This window comes from Scophthalmus maximus, chromosome 1 (assembly GCF_022379125.1).
Source record: "Scophthalmus maximus strain ysfricsl-2021 chromosome 1, ASM2237912v1, whole genome shotgun sequence".
Taxonomy (NCBI): Eukaryota; Metazoa; Chordata; class Actinopteri; order Pleuronectiformes; family Scophthalmidae; genus Scophthalmus; species Scophthalmus maximus.
In genome coordinates this window covers 4,789,571-4,809,787 of record NC_061515.1, presented here as the reverse complement: position 1 = coordinate 4,809,787, position 20,217 = coordinate 4,789,571, and the positions used below count along the sequence as shown (strand labels likewise).

At 42.1% G+C, this 20,217-nt stretch overlaps 1 protein-coding gene across 3 annotated transcripts in view; it reads left to right on the top strand.

Moving 5' to 3' along the window:
- The window catches only part of LOC118315973 (zinc finger protein 236-like), a 41,774-nt gene extending 23,055 nt beyond the window's left edge, over window positions 1–18,719 (top strand). Inside the window, exons 18-32 of one of the 3 annotated variants that reach the window (XM_035643716.2) lie at window positions 905–1,056; window positions 1,485–1,661; window positions 1,920–2,220; window positions 2,912–3,015; window positions 3,668–4,105; window positions 6,228–6,364; window positions 6,674–6,905; window positions 7,005–7,196; window positions 7,939–8,097; window positions 11,141–11,298; window positions 11,455–11,568; window positions 11,836–12,024; window positions 13,555–13,684; window positions 15,808–15,981; window positions 17,523–18,719. In XM_035643716.2, the coding sequence (XP_035499609.1) occupies window positions 905–1,056; window positions 1,485–1,661; window positions 1,920–2,220; window positions 2,912–3,015; window positions 3,668–4,105; window positions 6,228–6,364; window positions 6,674–6,905; window positions 7,005–7,196; window positions 7,939–8,097; window positions 11,141–11,298; window positions 11,455–11,568; window positions 11,836–12,024; window positions 13,555–13,684; window positions 15,808–15,981; window positions 17,523–17,644 (2,779 nt within the window). In that variant the 3' untranslated portion in view covers window positions 17,645–18,719. Of the gene's footprint in view, window positions 1–904; window positions 1,057–1,484; window positions 1,662–1,919; window positions 2,221–2,911; window positions 3,016–3,667; window positions 4,106–6,227; window positions 6,365–6,673; window positions 7,197–7,914; window positions 8,098–11,140; window positions 11,299–11,454; window positions 11,569–11,835; window positions 12,025–13,554; window positions 13,685–15,807; window positions 15,982–17,522 lie in introns of all 3 variants that reach the window. The other 2 variants (XM_035643710.2, XM_047335537.1) reach the window with 2 other exon arrangements.
- The last annotated feature ends 1,498 nt before the right edge of the window (window positions 18,720–20,217 follow it).

Below are 20,217 nucleotides of genomic sequence, written 5' to 3'. Positions count from 1 at the left end.
CACTCCTGCAGGTTTTTCAGAGTCTCTTATCCTGGGGCCAAGGGATAGTTTTGGGAAATTTGCTTATTTGTTGAGTCGATAGTTAAGCACACAGCCAGAAGCTGGTTAGCTTACAACAAAGATTTGGAGCAGGGGGAAATGACAAGTGTGGCATTGTACAAAAGTAAAACAATCTGTTTGCCAGCACAAGCTCACAAATTAACTATCACTAGCTGATGCTATTTGTTGTTCTTTAACCTTTACAGAAATGTGACACATTGTGGTTTTATGAATGACTATGTGCCTAAGCTCCCTTTGGTTGCCTGGTAACCAAGACAAGAAATCCTTAAAGTAACTGGGCCCAGCCAAGAAATAGTTTCCGATTCAAACTGTTTCAGAATATCGCCATCATAATGAACTGTCGCCCATGTCCTGCCCGCCCATGCTGCAAATAAAATAACAGAACCTTTATTCCACCCACCAGCTGCTCTGGGGACAGTGGTTGTCAGAGGACTGAGGAATTGGCATTTAGTAACCTTACTCTGGTTTTGATTGTGTTTATGATGTCCTGTTTGTTTGGGAAGTCATTTGGCGTTTGCTTGAGCTTTATATTGTAAAAAAACAAAAAAAAAAACCAGTTTCAGTTTGGTTTAAAAACTGCTAAATATACCTGAGAGAAAGCAGTTTTGTTTGAATATGATGAAGGAAACGTGTACTCACATGAATTCATGCCACGTTAATGTTTGGGAACTTCCGATATTCATCATGCAGACTACCTCTCTTTTTCCATCAAAAAGAAACCATCCATCATCGGCCCAATTTGCAACTCTAAAGAATGATATACTCTTCCCACATCAATTCAATCCTTTGGCATTTCTGAGTCGTTAACGTCAGACACCTGTGACCTTTTTTCCTCTCTCTTCAGGTGCACTTGGTGTAATAAAGGCTTCAAAAAGTCAAGTCATCTGAAGCAGCACGTGCGCTCCCACACCGGGGAGAAACCGTACCGATGTCACCTCTGCGGACGAGCCTTTGTGTCGGCCGGCGTGCTGAAGTCCCACCTCAACACACACACGGGTGAGCTCGCTCTACTCTCCAGTTGCTACAGGCGATGAGAAATCTCCGTTCGTCTTCTTGAATTAATTAGATTGTCCACACTCAACGCCCCAAAGGTCATGAATACTGTTAAATATATCATATTTCTCTGGGTTTACATTGGATGATAAAGAAAATTTAAATTCTAACCGTACATTATCTCCCAATGCACGGCACTGCATTTTATTCACATCACAATTTCAAATGAAAAGGTTTTGATTGAAATGTGATGAATTTATTCATAGTCATCCGTTCCTGTGTGCTGTGCAATTTAAAGATCGGTAAAACATTGGGAGAAAGAGACCATCCCTATTTCCCTTTTACAGAAAAAAACATTAAGGTCACGATCAGTCACGAATTTGTTGTACTAAAAATCCTTAAAACCTGTCGTTCTCGTCTGTCGCCACCAGGAGTGAAGCCCTTTAAGTGTAACGTATGCGATTCCTCATTCACCACCAACGGAAGCCTGAACCGCCACATGATCATTCACATCAAATCTTTCAAGTGCTCCGTGTGCGACGAGAGCTTCAGGACCAGCCTGCTGTGTAAAAGGCATATGAAGAAGGAGCACGCCGTTGATGATCAAAGTAAGGATTCCTGGATAGAATGTTTACGCACCGGGTCATTGATAATAGGCAAATGTCCTCCAGGGGAATGTACATGCAGTTGATCAAATTAGAACAGTTAGATGTGTGCCTTGCGTTAAAGTTAAAGAGATGATTTCCTTCTTTTGAGATAACTGCATGTTTTTCTTGAAAATGTAAAAAAATCCAAAGTTTGGATACAGTTTGAGTTCCGGCGAGGAGCAAAAGACAAACAAGGGTAACACGCCCATGTCCTCCCAGTCATAGTTCTGGATTGTCATGACATTGACGAGGACGACGAAGATGACGAAGGCGGGCAAAAGCTGTCAAAGAGGAGGGGTTTGGAGATCATCACTTTCACCGAGGAGCAGACGGCCGAGCTGGCCAAGGATCCCGGTGAGGAGGCGACAGTGTCAGAGCGGATCCTCGCCCAGTCGGCGGCCGAGAGGGATCGCATCAGCGAGATCAAGGACAAGGCCGTGGAGCTGGAGACGGAACCCAAGTTTCCAAACTGTTGCAGTTTCTGTCCCAAGAGCTTCAAGAAGCCCAGTGACCTCGTCAGGTAATAATATCTACATGTTAGTTTGCCATGGTTCTTTATCAGACACTACATCCTGCATGTTTAAAAAAAAAAAGCTTAATTGCATAAATCAAGCTTTGTGTTCTCCCACACCAGTGTTACTATAGTTTTAATAATACCTTTTTAAAGATATTATACTATTAAAACTCATTTAGTGAAAGCAAGTCACGGGTGAGCAGGTCACCCAATTTCCCCCGATGCAATCAACAGAGGGAGTTATGTGCCAGACGTCCTAATTAAAGATACAAACAGAAATAATGACACACATTAGTAAATAATGCACAAGGTCATGTTTCCTGATTATCTCTTTATACCGTTTAGAGAATATCTTTCAAAGAGTGTAACAACACTCTCATTTGGGAGATCAATTATGTTTAAAAAAAAGCTAGGAACGCAAACAATGCTTTTCAGGTGCAGTGTTTCCTGTGGGAAAGAAGGACTTTGATCTCTGTGAAGTAGCAGAAAAAGCTATGCACTGAAAAGCTATATGACACTGTAAAGGCAAAGGAAACCCCCCCTTTGTGCACTTTAAACCTCTGTGCTCCATGTTATTGCAGCTGTTAAGTTCCTCTTTTTGAACTGAGCTTTGATTTTTCTTCTCACAGATACTGACCAGTGAACCACATTTATTAATTACATTTTCATATTTATTTCATCATACCTCAATGTCCAGGCACATCAGGATCCATACAGGAGAAAGACCGTACAAGTGTGATGAATGTGGGAAGAGTTTTACAGTGAAATCTACCCTGGACTGCCATGTGAAGACACACACAGGTTTGTGTCTTATCACAACAATTCATTGCTTAAATAAGTTGAGAGGTTGTTAGTTTTTACTGTACTACAGCATTGATATTGGTCACTGAAGTTTTTGAACGTTTCGGTATTTAGTTAGTTGTAATTGAAACCGGAATAGGGAAACAGACAGATTAACAGAGAATTACTGTGGAAACAGTTGTTTGGATTACTTTGGGATGGTTGATACCACTCTCATATCTCCTGTGCAGTAAATGTCAAGCTACTGCCAGCAGCCATTTCCTTAAGTTCATGCAGAAAGCTAGGTGTAAAGAAGGACATGTCAAAGTGCAGGAAGTTACAAAGCCAGGCCCATAAACACTCTAAAATATAATCTCATCCAACTCTCAGCAAGAAAGCAAATACGGATATTTCCTAAGATGTTGAACTACTCCTTTAACATTAGTTCATCATGATGTGTTTTACAAGTGTTGCCTGATTGCAGACTCTTTGTAGCTGTCCTTTTCCGTTTCAAAGCTGTTAGATATTTGCAGTACAGTACAGTTACTGCTTACATAGCTCATGAAATCCAAAGGAAAGATAAGATACATTTTGTCCAAGGAGATACTAAGCAGGATTTGTGACAGAGCTGATATTCAGTTGACTTCACCTAATGCTCTGCTTATCTTTGCAGGTCAGAAACTGTTTAGCTGTCACATGTGCAACACCTCCTTCTCCACAAAGGGCAGCTTAAAGGTGCACATGCGCCTCCACACCGGCTCCAAACCCTTCAAATGTCCCTTCTGTGAGCTGCGCTTCAGAACGTCGGGCCACCGCAAAACCCACATCCAGTGCCACTTCCGGCCGAACAGCGACAACCGCAGGTCCAAGCGGTTGGCCTCGTCTGCCAGTCAGGCCGGTCAGGGTCATGACCCAGGGACGGCGCAGGCCCCGGGTCAGGGCCAGGAGCCGGCTGCGTCAGAAGCTCTTCAGTCTGTGGGTCTGCTGCAAACGTCCAACTCTGACCCCAGCATTTACCTCCCGGCCAATCAAGTCCTGACAGGGCAGTTTGACCAGAGTCTGCTGCAGCAGGGACTGGTGGGACAGGCCATCCTTCCTGCCTCAATGTCCGGTAGGGAAATTTTTTATCCGTCCATACACGTACACTCAATGAACTGGAAAAAAATAGTTTGTAAAAGATCATGAAGAGCAGTAGAAGATTAGCATATTTTGTATTGAGCAGACTTACGAGAACAGAGTTATGATTTTATTAAGTCATTGTCGGGGCATTACGTGGTCCGAAAGCTTAAATTTTAGAGGATGAAATGACACAAAACCATAAAACCGAGGTACAAATTGATGGATGACCCACCAAAAACACATTTTTCATTCGGCACCGACTCTGCACTTAATGTCACTTAATGATGATTAATGCACTGAAGTGTGTAGGTGTAACTGAAATGCTGCAGCGATCAGTTTGGCCAGTGTCGGTTGGTCCTGTTGCTTTCAGTTGGCAACATCAACCCTGTTGCCCGGATAAGATGACTCACACCACGATACCCGATGAGGAGGCTGGTTTATCACCACAAACCACCTTCCGTATTCTCCCCTTTCCCTCCAATCACAGCATTGCCATTTGATCGTTTTCAGAACGAACCTGCTTTCATGTGGTACCGAAAGCCCTCTAAAGAGCTTCCTGACATTCACTTAAGATGTCTGATCCACTCAGCTGCATTTCGGTGCATCTCTTCAGGCCTCTGTAACAGGCTTTCACACTCCAGCGGACATGCAATGAAGGTTTCCCTGTGTTCGCTGATGAAATTGCTCGGTTCTTGAATAGTAAAAAAAGAAAATGTTGAAGGAAATGACACTAAGCCTTGGCATAAAATGAAGGTTTTCCGGAAATCTGGATTGTGGTTCCTTCCTATTCCTCACTATTTAACAAAAGTTTATTTTAGAAAAAGGTGTTTTATGGTCCTATCGGCACACTTTCCTCAGGTTTGGGCTCGTGAATTGCTCGATGTTTTCGAGCCACTAAATGAAGCGCATGCCTCTGCCAAGGGCAAACAATCCTACACATCTCTCCAGCTCTTATCATAGATCCAGACATTATTTCCTGAAAATTAGATGAAAAGACTGAAAATATTCCCCTATGTCACAGTTTTTAAGGAAAGGGTTGAAAAATGATTGTGTCCAGCTTGTTAACCCAATCGGAACAAAAACCCTAAAGGGCTCTTCCCTCCACATAGTTAGCTGCAAATCTATTTGGTGCATATTGTTTAATCCTGATGAAATTAAACAAACCAACAAGCAGACAACAGGTGAAAACACAAATCACAAGGTAATAACAATGCGCTTTTTGTAAAAAAAAAAGGGAACAAATCAGTACAATACAACTGTTCTTAGTATCGAGTGTATAATGGTGCTATGTTAAATGCTTATTAAGGGCATACCAAATTCTTAATTCAAGATAAATATGTTGACAGAGGTATCATATGCAGCCACAAAGTTTTTTCCCCCCTCTACATTGTGCTGCAGTATGATAGTTTGAGAGGTGGCCAAAAATATTTTCTTTTTCAAGCTCACCACTGCAATTTTTTAAAACTTTACACTCTATCTCTCCACCCTCTCTCTCTCTCTCTCTCTCTCTCTCTCTCTCTCTCTCTGTTGGTGTATATTTCAAAGTGCTCAGTTCACTTTGAGAGGAAATCTCCTTTCATCATCTGGAGAAAAACTGAGAAAAAAATTGCCGGATTCCCTTTGTTGTTTCTCAGCCTTTTGGAAACTTATTCATGATTTGTTCAAGTACCACTTCTTCATCTGGGATATTTGTACTTCAACAGAAACCACCAGTATGTTTTTTGGCAGCTCAGAACCCTAACATATAATTTGTTGTCTCTTCTCTCTGATATATTAAATATCTGTCTGGTTTTTTTTCTTTTTCAAAATCAACAATTTCAAGCTAAACTCTTTGTAAACAAATATTTATATCTCTTAACATGCTGCAACCTGCTCATTAAATGGGAGTTTTTTTGATTTCGTCATATCTTAATAATTTTGACTCTAAATGTGAGTATTGATTGAACACATTTTTTTTGTTATTTATTAAAAAAGTCAACACATGTTGATGCAGGAAAATCAGAACTCTCTGTCCCTCAGCTGCCTGGAAGGTTAATTAGTCAAACGAGAACAAAATATGAAATATTCAAATATGTCCCTGTGTGTGTCTGTGCATGTGTATGTATGTTTTACAGCTGCAGGGGACCTGACTGTCTCTCTCCCAGATGGCCTGACCACACTGGATGGCATCCACCTGCAGCTGACGCCTGCTAACCTGGTCTGCCCCAACGTCCAGATCTCTGGCATCGATGCCAATAACATCACATTACAGGTCTCAAACACTCACACACACACACACACACACACACACACACACACACGTGTACATCCTCTAAGGCGTGATGTGAACTGTACTTCCGTAACTTGAAAACATGATTATCTCTTACATTGAATAAGACAAAAAATAATATCAAGTGTGAGAAGTGAACTCAAATGAACTTTCTGGTAAAATCCCAGAAGAGCATCCAGAACAAGATTCAACAGAGCCGCAGTATAATATAAAAGGATTAAATAAAAATGTTGTTTTCCCTTTAAACTTTAGCCTTCCATTTTCATCTGAAGCAGTGCTTTCCATTTCCAGATTGACCATGCCCTCCTCCAGCAGACGCTGCAACAGGGTGGTCTCCTCTCTCATCCCCTGAGCGTCGACACCGGCCTCGTCTCCCACTCCAACTGCCAGCTCCTGTCCACCACCGACCCCTCGGTGTCCGCCAACGTTGTCCTGCACCCACTGACCAGCCTGGCCCTGCAGCCCTCCACCATCACACCTGCTCAGGTCACAATGGCCGGCCTCTCTGAGCAGGATGCTGCAGGTTCGTTTGCTGGCAAAAAAAAAAAAAAAAAAAAGACTAAGCACACACCCTCCTTTATGAGCACAATAACTGATGCCTCCTTTCCGGTGGACCCTGCAGGCTCACAGGACCTCGGCCATGTCATGAGCAGCTCGGGCCTGGTCGCCGGAGGCAGCGGCGGTCAGGAGATCACACTGACCATCAACAACTCCAGTCTTACACAAGCCCTAGCCCAGGTACAGGCCCAGGCCTCAGCTGCTGGTTCTAGCGCTGCAGCGGGGAACCCTCAAGAGATCACCCTCACTATATCAGGTATGCATCACTTTATACACCAGGGATCTGTTTACAGCCTGTATATATTTACCTTGTCCTTCCACAAATACAGAAGCAGACTATCAATGACAAACATACAGATGAAATAAAAATCCCCTCGTGGATGAGTAATACATTAATCGATTTCCTCCCTCGGTTGACTACTCTCGCCAGGAGAGAAAATAACAAACCCAATAACAACTCGCATTTTCTTCTTTGACGCTGCTTCACAAATCAAAACTGAAAGCCGCAACATTAGGAGGTTATGAATCCCACACACCTTCTTCACAAGACAATATTTTATTTACATCATTGTATATCAGCTGGGGATTTAGGCTTTATCCACAGTGTGGAAGAAAGTTGTGTCTGTGTCAATATTTCTGAGCCCCCACGAGTCAGCAGAGATCATTGCTGCCTGCATGACTGGAGCTGTCAGAGTATTTCCTCTGGGTTTTACCTGGCTCTTCTTTCAGCCAGAATTCTCATATACATTGTTTGATTTTTTTTGTATTGTGCAAACTATTCTTATTCATAGCCTTATTTTTTTTTTCTTATTTTTCTCTGCACCAAGATATACTAGAAGTGAAGATGGTTAATGCATGGGTTTGGTCTGATGTGACTTTGTCTCTCAGTGTATCCAAATGTATGAACAGAGCTTTCCTTCCTCAAATTTGTGTGAAAACAAAAACTAATTTTCTTAAATTCTGGTTCAAAAAAGGCCCTTTTCACAACATTGTTGCAGGTCAGGATCTGCTGCCTCAACATAGCAACCCCAATGGCGGCGAGATCAATGGAAGCATCAGGCTGACATCACCGCTCAATAGCCAAACCACCAGTGCAACCTTGACCATCACCAATGACCACCTCCTACCTCAGAGCCCCGCCGGCACTGGATTGGCAGGTGAGGCCTGGTATACAAATGTTTGTTTGCATCCAATATCTTTCTGAAAAGTCATAAGGTATATTGAGATCATGTTCAGCTCTGTTTGTTTTTTTCGGAGCTGCTCTTGAGTTGGAAAATGGAAGGCTGGTTAATGTGTTAAGTGAATCTGTGTGCGGGTCTCATATATCATATATTGAAGTCATGCCACTGCAGGATGTGAATCACAAAAAGCAGGTTTCAGGGGTTACACAAGGTACTGGAGTTAGTATTTCACACAGGCCACCAGTTGAGCCCCCCTCAAGCTGAAAATAATACAGCTTTTTTATCTTTTATGAAACTGATATATATTTTCAATTGCTTTATTCTGGGGGGGGGGGGGGGGTGTTGCATTATTTTAGCATGTATTTACATAGAAACACGGATACACAAATACTTCCTGAAGGAGAGGTATGTATCAGTGAGCCATCAATCAAATTGGACTCAAAATAGAATCACTTTGTGATCACTGGGTGAAATGAACGGGGGGTGAAATGTGGTTGCTAGTACGTAGAGAGTGTATCTACTTGCAGGTATCTAATGTAAATTAATTACCTTCTGCTGGCCCTTCGTTTTTGTTTTTTGTTTTAAATTATGTGTCTCGGAAATACGCCCCCTTACAAATAGAACAATCACTCTCTTCTGTCAGACTCTTTTCAACATAAATCCTCTCTATAAATTCACACAAAGCCATCTATGACCTACATCATGCCAGCCGTTCAGACCTGCTCCACTCACTCACAGCACCACTCGACTCAAGTCCATAGCTTGAAGCCAAAAGCGTGGCAATAGTGTGGGCAATGCTCAGCTGTCTCTTGTGAAAACATCACCTCAATGGCCTCCTTCAGCGGAGCTGATTAAATTACCACCCATTTAAAGGAATGATCATACATGCTTTGCAGGTCGTTTGTGCTGAAAGCTGCTGCAATCACTCCAAACATACAGTATGACGCCTCAGGCAATGCGTAGGCCGAGTGTCACCATCCTGTAGCATTAAACAACAAACGATAGATCACAGTAATGTATAGTGACTTTAAATACACAGGATACATTACATGTGAGTGGGCACGTGCAGTTGACTCGCTGTGCAGTTGACTCGCTTTGCAACATAAATACTGTAACACCAGAAGTGAGAGCGACTTTAGCTCAGAATCCTTTAATGGTTCAAAAGGAAACTTTCCTCGCCTCACCAGAAATAGATGGCAGGATAAAACTAAAGCACTGATGGAGACTCAAACTGTTCTCTCAGCGGAAATGGCATTTTCATGAAATGGCTTTCTGAGGTGAGTGTCCCCACTATGGATTCATCAAAGTGTATGATGTGTGTGATAGGCTTTGTAGGGTGAATAAGGCTCGACCGGCCTCAGAACAGAAAAGGAAAAAATGGCTGCATTGGAAAAAGATAATATTTTTTCTCCAAATTACGACTCCCATTCTCTTAACATTCTTTTTTTTCATTTCTAGATAGCTGTTTTATTTATCCTTTTTTTAAAATAATTCTTTAAAATTAGGAAACCGGTAATAATGTCATGAATATGTATCTACATACAATATTATTATTATTATTATTATTATTATTAGTAGTAGTAGTAGTATTATTATAATAAAGCCTGATAATGAAGCATATGTCACAGGGGAAAAAGTCAGCGTATGTTGTTTGACTTTGGAATTAATGCTAGGTTGCAATTATACTGTAGAAAGTACGGTAGGTAGCCAAGAATGCTAACATTTGCAGTAAGCGAACTTTAGCAAAAACAAACTGCCTTTGGTTTTACCAAAACGACCCCATGTAGTCATTATTTGTACATACTACATTATAGACAAAGCACAGTCTGAGCCTATCAGGTTTTTTGATACAGCGCTGCAAATTAATTTTAAAATCGATCACTAATCGATTAAATGTTGCAGCTCCACTTTGATATGACCCATTCAGTTTTGCACTTTGGCTAAAAACAAACACAATTGCATTAATCAGATTGGATTTGTAATTGCTTAACATTTTGGTGATGCCTAGCACGGGGTGTACTCAGTTTTCAATGCATGCATGCATCCATCAAGGATGTACATTTGAGCCTGAACATCTACAGTATGTGCGAGTTATAGCCACTTACTGATTGCACGGACCAATCTGATAAGAAAGTTAGGCGCTCGCATGCAGTGAAGTGAGAAAATGATTTGTTTTGCCAGAGACGGTTCCTGTTGACTGGCTCGCTTGTCACCCTAGAAACTTTATCAAGTTTCCGGTCTCATCTGTCTCTCTTCATTACCCGTCTCTCTCAACTCAAGTGGAAAACATTTCCACAGAGACACACGGAGCATCTTTGCTTTTGTTGATTAGACCTAAGCGTTCCCGTCACTCTGTATGCAAATACAGTGCCACCTGTGCTTTGACTGATAAGTTGTATGGTGCCCATATTGGCCTTTTTATTAGACTATCAGCTAGTGTTATTCACCAACAATGTAATGGATGTTCCTCCCTGACCAAACCTAATTAATTTGTCGGTATTATTTTTAATCAGGGTGCCGTGAGCACCCAAAGGGCTTCGGTACACAGCTGGTTGCAGTGACCTGAACAAATACAGGTACACATTTTGTGGCCATCGCAACAATCCCTGCACCGTAACCACTGGTCACCTCACATTGCAGCAGGAGAGGTTTTTATCCAGCAAATTCTCTTTATGCCATAACAAAGCTATCCTTCATTCTGAGAGTATTTTACTGGCAACCAGTTTTTTTTAATGGAGTTTTAGTGTCATATAATTGTTTAGAATTGTAATTTTCTTTGTTGAGTGCAAGTGCAAGTTTTAGGTGATTATGACTTATCGTATTTTCTTGTAATCCAAAATGTATTCCCCTGCACCATTTCCAGCATACACATGTTACCCAAAGGTCAATACGAGCGAATGCAGCCAGTGACTCTCGCAGTCGGCTGAAAACTTTTATCCGCCCTAGTCATGGATTGTGGCAGTAAAAAAATTCAAATCCTCCTGATCCTAACCCCCGGTGTCTTTCTTCAACTTATCAGTAACCAGCCTGCCACCGAGCACCACGCTTTCACACACTGCTGCATCCCAGAGCCTGGTGATGTCACCAGGGGGCGTCGCCAGCGATGGCAGTGTTACACTAACCCTTGCCGATGCACAGGGTATGCTGGATGGTGTCACTCTAAACCTCAATGCACAGGTAATAAATGATTGTGAAGTGACTTCAAATACAGATAAAAAGCTAAAATGTGTCGCTCAAGACTGCAGAGCATGCTAGACAATGTAAGAAATGAAGATCAGACATAACGTCATGTAATCGGTCAGCTGTCTTATCAGAGCTTCTTGTGATCCTCAGGGTCAGACATTTGAGTCCAGCCTACAAGGGCAGTCAGCAAGCTCAGGCCAGCAGGTCATACTGGTCAGTCACCATTCGCAGTCTGCAAACGGGGCGTCTGACAACGGATATAACGTGAGTCTGTTTGTCCTGTGTGTTTATATCAATGGCTGGAGCTGCCAAAAAAGTGAATTAAGTAAATACTTAAGATGACAATGCAATTATCAGCTATCTTGAGAGATGTGGCTTAGACTAATGTGAATGAAAATGTGGAGCAGTCAAAGGTATTTAAAACGACATTTGTTAGTTGTCAAAATTGTAAACTTTTTGACATGCATCCCATTTTGATGCAAGGCCAGACTCATGCAAGGTTAAGTGATCAGTGTCTCTTGTGTGTTTTAGATTTCTGACGATGGGCGTAAGAAGGACGCCCAGATGGAGGGCGAAAATCGGAACCAGTGTTACTACTGTAACCAGGTGTGCCAGAATGCCAACTCACTGCGACGCCACTGCAGGCAAGCTCATGGCAAGGACCGCTGTCACGTCTGCGGCGTCTGCAACAAGGCTTTCAAGCGTGCCACACACCTGAAGGTAAGACCACGTGCATCACGGTAGACTCGGTGGATGAACAGCTTTAAACTTAAGCTGTTGATCGCTTCTATTTAATGCTGATTGCTCAATTTTCTTCCTCCCTATAATCCAAATGGCCACTTTGAATACAATTGATGAAACATAAATCGTATTTTTAGTTATCAGTGCCTCCACCTCAGGCAGGAAAATGAAAGATTGAAAGAGTCAGTAAGGAATGGGAAGTGTCATCTTGGTATGAAACACTTTCATCAAATGGATTTCAGATAGACTCTTATAAATTGTCACTCTCCACAACCATACACTTGAACTGGAATGTGTTTTACTGTCAGATTAGGGCGAGGAGCACACGTATGCTTCTCTTTTTTGCCATCCTCTTCATCGAGACACTTAGGCACATAGTAAATGCCATGTTTCTCAGATCAGGAGGATATGGTTCAACACAGGCCATTTTCCCAAATTGTCTCTAAGAAAAGGCCCTCAGGCTTTCACTTTAGTAAATGTGCCTCAATATACTGAGCAGTAATTGGCTCTCATAAAAGTAATGACTCTGAGATTAGGTACGTATCACAGGGGGAGTGACCAGGCTCCATCCTCTCCAGGTCCCCGGGCTGCTCATTAGTCTACACAATGAGTACTTGGATGTTGATTTTAGATGTTTAAAAAAGTGCCCAGTGGTGAGAAAGATGAAGTGGTATCTCTGTTATTTATTTATTTTTATTTAAAAAAAAATTCCATTTGGTTTGCCTGAGGATAATAACTTTGCAATTTAATTATAGCCAGAAAACTTAAACCATGGCTTTGCAGTTAGAACACAGGAAAATAATAGGCGTTTTTTTGCCCGAGAGACAGTGGAGCAGCAGTAACCTCTCACAGGGAACGGCCGTACATTTTCACATCAAAAGATCCTGAGGGCAGCTGTGGCTCAGGAGGTAGAGAGGGTCCTCCACTAATCAGAAGGTCGATGGTTCAATGCCCAAGCCCCCGGTGGCTGTGCCGGCAGTGTATTAATGATGTATGATAGAAGACCCGCTGTATGAATGTATGAACTGTTAAGAGCTTGGGGCGGTCGGTCGGTAAGACTAAAAGAAGTGCTATATAAACACAGGCCAGAGAGAAGAAGGGGACGAGGTGTATCTGTCTACTGTCTGGATTCACTTTGTCACACGCCAAACATACAAATACACATTGAGGACATGCAGTTAACCTTAAGGTAAGGTTTGAAACCTTTTAGTTCATCAACAGTTTTGGGAAAGGAAAGGCTGAGCAGAAAAACCAGGACACATATTTATTGTGGGCATGGTAAATAAAACAGAGGACAGGACAACATGCAGTGTTTCTCATTCAGTTACAGGTTTATTCAAAGTTCTCTGCCTCCACAACAACCCCCAAACACCCTGTAGACTCCCTTGATGCAGTTTCCCTTCAGAATCTCTCTGACATGGGGTTATGTCAGTTCCTCCACGTAGTTGTACAGGGACTTTGTTGCTCGACTCTTAACACTGAAATAAAAATGTTTGGATCTGTGTATAGGAACATGAACGGGTGCACCAGCCAGGCCCCTCACCCAGCTCCCAGAAACCCAGAGTCTTCAACTGCTCGTCCTGCGTGAAGGCCTTCGCCAAGCGCAGCCAGCTGGAGAGACACAACCGAACACACACAGGTGAGAGCGTTAAAGAGGAAACTTTGCACTGAAGGTGTCATGACAATAACTTGCAGCGTTGTGGTTAAAATCCACCATTTATGGTTGTAGCCCAAAAGTAATTATGAAATTGCATAAATGAATGAACCAACAATTTAATTAAATGATTTAAGAAATGCTTCAAACTTAATTCATTATCATGAAATTGTTCTTTTAATATTACCCGAATTTTATTGTTCCTTTTCATTTTCACTTGTAGAAAACATATTTCAAAATTCTGCTTCATGAAACTTTTCATGACAGTGATGTCACCAATCAAGACTTCTCAGCGAGTCACAGTCAAGCAAGCTCAACATGCTAACCACATTAGCCAGTTACTATTTTACTTACAGCAATAATTATATAATTCTTAAACAACTCAAAGCAGCTTTAAATAAACAGTATGAAGACAAGGTAGCTGACTGTTTTAAAGTCTGTTCATATGTTTATTTATTCATTAATTTATTTAATAATGTCTTATTTAATATAGAGCACTTAGGGGCTTTGGACATAACAGGACACACAATATGGTTTCCAACATGGATGTGTTTTGTCGTACATCTGTGATGTTTAAGGAAGTTGTGTGAGTGAAGAGAAACATTTGGTACCATGGAAACATGTACATTTAAAATTCTTTGTGCATATTTCATCACAGGTGTATGTTACCAGTGTAACAGTGTACGTATTGTACACTTGGGTAATGTATGTCAGACATTCCATTGTATACTACTACCTCGACATGCTCCTGATAAAACAACAGAACCTAAAAGTTTTTTAATTTTTCTTCCATGTTGCACAAATCAAACAAAGCAATTATTGGCTATTAAAAACATATTAATTGTGTGAAGATCAATAAAGAGTCCTCACGCTGTCCCGCACAAAATGGTGCAAAAAGAGTGTGGATGTTTAAAAAACAGCGTTCTTCCCTGGATGTGATATTTAGCAGCTGTCAACTTTCACTCTCACTAATTCATACATTCATACAGACAGCGACTACAGGGCTGAATGCCTCGAACGTCTCACATCTCGGTGAAATTGTAGACTCCCAGACATGATTATCAGCCCTCGATGTACAAAAAGAAAAAATTCAGTTGGTCTATTACCATTTGAATAGACTCATTTGAATACTGCTAAGGAAAGATTCTGAATGGTCCTTTTCTGTTCTGGTTCATCTCACAACCTTTGCAGTGTCTGTTTTTTTCTGCCTTTTGTCTCTTAGCAACATTGACGAAAGTAGTGAAGACTACAAAAGCTTCCATTCCCCCGTCTAATCTCAGGGTTTTTTTCCTGACGCTCATAGTTGCGGGTTCCCTCTTGTCCAGATCCACATCTTAAACAACGTGCGTGCAATGACATCGCCTGATAAGGAAAATTGACTGGGGTTAACAAAAGATCCCTTTTTGGATTGCAAAGATCCAAAGATTTAGGTGGCTCAAACCTTGTATTAAAAGTAGCCGTGATAGGACGGATAAGACGGATAACATTGAATGCTCCTGATAAAACATGTAAGTTAGGGTTTGAAAAAAGAAAGAATTGATGATTAGTACATTTAAATACATTGATGGGTAGTAAACCATTACAGTTTTAAGCTAAAAGTTGTAATTGGGTTATTCATAAGTGCCATTTCACACAACAAAGGCCATTCATTTAATCTGACACGTATTGTTTTAGTCTCCTACGAACAAAACTAGACAAGATGTGCCGGACCTGCTAACAAGCAACTGCAGAGAGCTTTGAAGTAGAGCCAAAACTATAAGGAGATTAATAATTTAGTCAACAGAATATCAGCAGCAAATCATTTCTGAAGCAAAGATGATACGATGAATGAAGATATAGAATAATCAGGAGATTAATTGATGATAAAGAAATAATAATATTGATTTGTTATTGATATTGATAATTTTTTAATGGTAAAAGAAATGTGTAGATTGAGCATCATAGTTCTCCTTTCTGTCCCACGAAGATATTGCACAATAATCTCAACCATGGTTGCATTTACTTGCACTAATCATGTTGATGTATGATAGCAAGTATTTGTTACTCTGACAGCAATTTAATTATGTAGAAAAATGCTAAATGCAGCATGTCTTGTGTTTTCCGTGCAGGCGAGCGTCCCTTCAAATGCAGTCAGTGCGACAAGGCCTTCAACCAGAAGAGCGCTCTGCAGGTCCACATGGTCAAACACACTGGAAAGAAGCCCTTCAAGTGTGAGGTGTGCAGCATCAGGTTCACGCAGAAGAGCAACATGAAACACCACATGAAGAGATCCCACGGCTACGGTGAGCAGCTTGACCTGCATCACACCAGTGCACACACACACACACACACACACACACACACACACACACACACACACGTCTTGGTAATTCAGGACATTCATCATCTCTCTGTTCTCTCTCTGTCTGCTGAGCTCACTCTCACTGAGGATCAGTATTTTACAAGTGAGAGAGAGAGAACATACTTGAGTGCTGGTCAGTCAAAGATTTCCATCAAGGTCTTTTTCTTTTGGAAAGTGCATTTGAAGTCTCTATTGGAACAAGTGACCGAGATTAACTAGAAATTCTTTCTCTCTCTTTTATGGATATTTTCCAGTTTTTCAGCCACAGTGTCCATCAGCGTGCCTCTAGTAGTGTAACATATTCAAGCCGCTTAATTTGCTGAATTGCCATGAACAGATTTGTAGACATTCACGGTCCCCAGGGGATGAATCCTACTGACCTTGGTGATCCTCAGACTTTTGGATGGACTTCCACGACACCTTGTCCAATTATACAAGATCCTTAAACTTTTTTCCTCTGACGTCATCATCAGATCAATTTGTCCAACACAGAGATTCATCATGACATTAGCATTTAGCCGTAGATTTGCACCAGCAGTAAATCACAGTGGTCATTATCTACTGAGCTGATTTTAAAAGTGAATACCTCACTGGAATTTTATCACTATTTTCTAAGGTTTCCTCACTACAAATTAAGTTTTATTTATTTATTTATTTTTTTAAACAGCTGCCAATAATCACATTCATTCTTATTCCCTCTATGTTACTTGTCAAAGCCCCAGTGTGTAATTTAGTTTCTGGCAACATCTGGTGGTAAAGTTGCAAACCGCAACCAACTGAGCTTCCGACAGGGGACACTCTATGGTGGTTGAGGTGTTTACTGTGGAAGTATTGTCAACACGGTCCAAGGAACAAAATATCCAGGGATCCTTTCCATGTTGTTTGTCCATTTCAAAGACAGAGACTCTGTTATTACAGTCATTTTGCTCATGAGAAACACAAGGCGCACACTCGCTCCTGCAACGCGTTGAATGTGTGTTTTAAGTCTTTGAGATAAAGAGAGTGAAAATAGAGGGGAACATAATCAAATGTAAAACGTGTGGCCTGTAGCAGGAGGCTGAACCTCTCACACAAGTTATTTCAAGCCAATATGATACACGACTCACGACATATTCACAATATGTTTTATGTAGTTTGTGTAATTGACACGGCCTCAGAAGAAAGAGCCAGCCTCTGGGGAGAATGTTGAGATATTAAAACAAATGTTGGGAGGAGTGTGGCAGAAGGGAGATTGCTTTTTTTGAAGGATTGGTCTCATTTGCATGACAGCCACTGGTAAATTGAATACGGGATCAGAGCTGCTGGCACTGCTCCGTAAATGTGTGTTAATGGGCTTTTTCTTCTGGTTCACAAAGCTCCGTTATTACACATCTCATGGAGTCATGGGAAGTCGTTCTCATTATTCGTGTTCTCCTCTCACCTCCCCCTCTCTCTCTCTCTCTCTCTCTCTCTCTCTCTCTCTCTCTCTCTCTCTCCTTCCAGGTCAGATCCAGGAAGTGTCCCTGAGCCAAGAGGAAGCAGCGGCTCAGGTGGAGGTGTCTCCCGAGCTCGACCTGGAGGTTGTGCCCGAGTCATCCGGAGACTGGCAGAATGTCTTCTCCTGACCACAGACCACGAGTCCCGAGAGTCAAAAAAGCACTGAGTTTTACAACTGAACAACAAAGCTCCGCCAAACATATTCTTCCGCTCAAACACGGTCATTTGGTGAAAGGAAGATTGAAGACTTATTTAGATTTTCTCCACTGTAGATCGAGGGGCTTTCACGGCGACAGCGGTCCCCTGCTGTCGGTCCTCATTAGCAGCGGAGTCAAGGGGGAGTCTGGTGCCCTCTGATTGGCCCTAATGACTTTTATCTGTTTTGCTGCTGCCGTCTGATTGTCATCAATATGATAACCTCCGGAGAGGTTCGGCTCAATGAACCCGGGCATCGTCCCAGAGACTCCTCCAGTCGGCCGGGAGACGCAGGTCCCTCTGATGCCCCGCCCCCCTGTTCGAAAGAGAAGAAATGGAGAAGAAGAAAACGTTTCCCCCCGGAGACGAGTGTCTCGTCTCGTCATCATCGGCCCTGCTCACGGTTACAAACCCGCGGAGCCGCGAAACAACTGCACTGCTGTCATCTGCTTCAAAAGCATCTGTGTTTACAGCACCTAACAGAAATCTTTTTTCACTGGTTTACATTTTTCTTTTTACTTATTTATACTGTACATATTTTTGTTTTGAAGTGAAATGTCATTTGCATTTTGTTCCGTGTATCTTTTAGTCACAAATCAGCGTCAAACGGTTACATTTGTAGAGATTGCCGGTGAGCTGTGAGGACGCCGTTTTGGATCTGAAGCCGCGGCAGCTTATTTTGGACGGATCATCGCGAACGTCAGCATCATGTCGATTTCCTTGTAGTCGTCGTGTCGTTTGATCCCGCAGCACTGACCTTATCATTACTGTAGTGCATTTTGTAAATAGTGTAGTTAGATGACGTATATATATTTTCTGATGGTCTGCCCCAAACATAGGTTGTTTGGAAATATGTAATTTGGGCATAATGTTGTATTTGTTATGAATCAAAGCCAATGTACAGACAATAAGCTGTTTGTTTTTTTCCCACACTCTTTTTTTGCAGTTGTATTTTCTATTGTCCATAATAAGTTAAGGAGATTAAAGTAATTTTTCTACAAATTTAAACAAATTTCTTTTTTTTACTGTCCAGGTTTAGGCACTTTATCAAATCGGACGATACGTCTGTTTCCCCGTGTTGTTAGTAGAGATGCAGGAGAAGTCGACTGCTAGCTAGCAAACACGGATAAAAGTGATGCAAAATGTATAAATATGTCTTTTAAAATCATTTTATGATTCACATTCAGCAGATTTGTTCAAGGACATGCATTCTACGTTTTCTCTCCAGTAAATGTACAGATAAGATGTTAGTTCACGAGAGAACATCGACTCCCCATGTTTGTTTTTAATGCCTCGTTCAAAGACTTTGGTCCTGCATGTGAAAACGTTGCCTCGTTTATTTATTCATCTATCGGTCCCCCAACATTGCAGGGGCCCGCCGGCGAGATCATCGGGGGCAAATCGTATTCCGGCGAGGCTTCGCGACGGCAAATCCGATTCACGAAAGCACCCACACACTCCAGGTAAGACCTCAGCATTTATCTTCTATCACCACAACAGACGATAGAATACTGCTGCTGATATCTGTGTGTGTGTGTGTGTGTGTGTGTGTGTGTGTGTGTGTGTGTGTGTGTGTGTGTGTGTGTGTGTGTGTGTGTGTGTGTGTGTGTGTGTGTGTGTGTGTGTGTGTGTGTGTGTGTGTGTGTGTGTGTGAGAACATGACCGGGTTATTGAAAGGGTTAGAAAATATTTTGGTGTAAAAGTATGAATTGGCCTCCGTCAATGTGTCTGGTTCATAAACATGTTGTTTCCCCTATTCTCTGTGCATCTGGGCCCTCAGGCCAGAGATAATCAACATTTTAAATATTTAATTTAATAATTATTCCCTTCTTTATCTAAAATTATAATTAATCTCCTTATTCAAATTTTAGCCTCATTTTCTGTCAAGTTTTCTTCACAAATGTTTTTGTTGTTGTTGTTGTTGTTGTTGTTGGCCGCGGGCGGCACGGTGATGTGGTGGTTAGAGAGAAGGTTCTGGGTTTGAATCCAGGTTCAGACCATACAGGGCCTCTCTGTGTGGAGTTTGCAGGTTCTGCGTGGGTTCTCTCCGGGTTCTCCCCGGGTTCTCCGACTTCCTCCCACAGTCCAAAGACATGCAGATTTGGGGTTAGGTCGATTGGAGCCACTACAATCGACCATAGGTGTGAATGTGAGAGTGGATCTCTGCATGTTGGCCCCTGCGATACGCTGGCGACCTGTCCGGGCCGAACCCCGCCTCTCGCCCCAAATGTCAGCTGGGATCGGCTCCAGCCCCCCTGGTGAGCCCTAAAGGATGAACTGGTCAACCGGAGATAATGGATGGATGTTGTTGTTTAGGAAGAGAGAAGGTTAGCTGGCTCTCCCCATTGGTCAGGACTGGTCAGGACAGGGCCGCGTGTGTTCGCTTAGAAAGTGACGGGTAAACTAACCAATTACCATTTGATTTATCGTGGGTCAGACCAAGAGTCATTGCCCATGGGCCAAAAGCCGACTCACAGGGTTCAGCTTGAGCCAAGTTGAAGGCCCA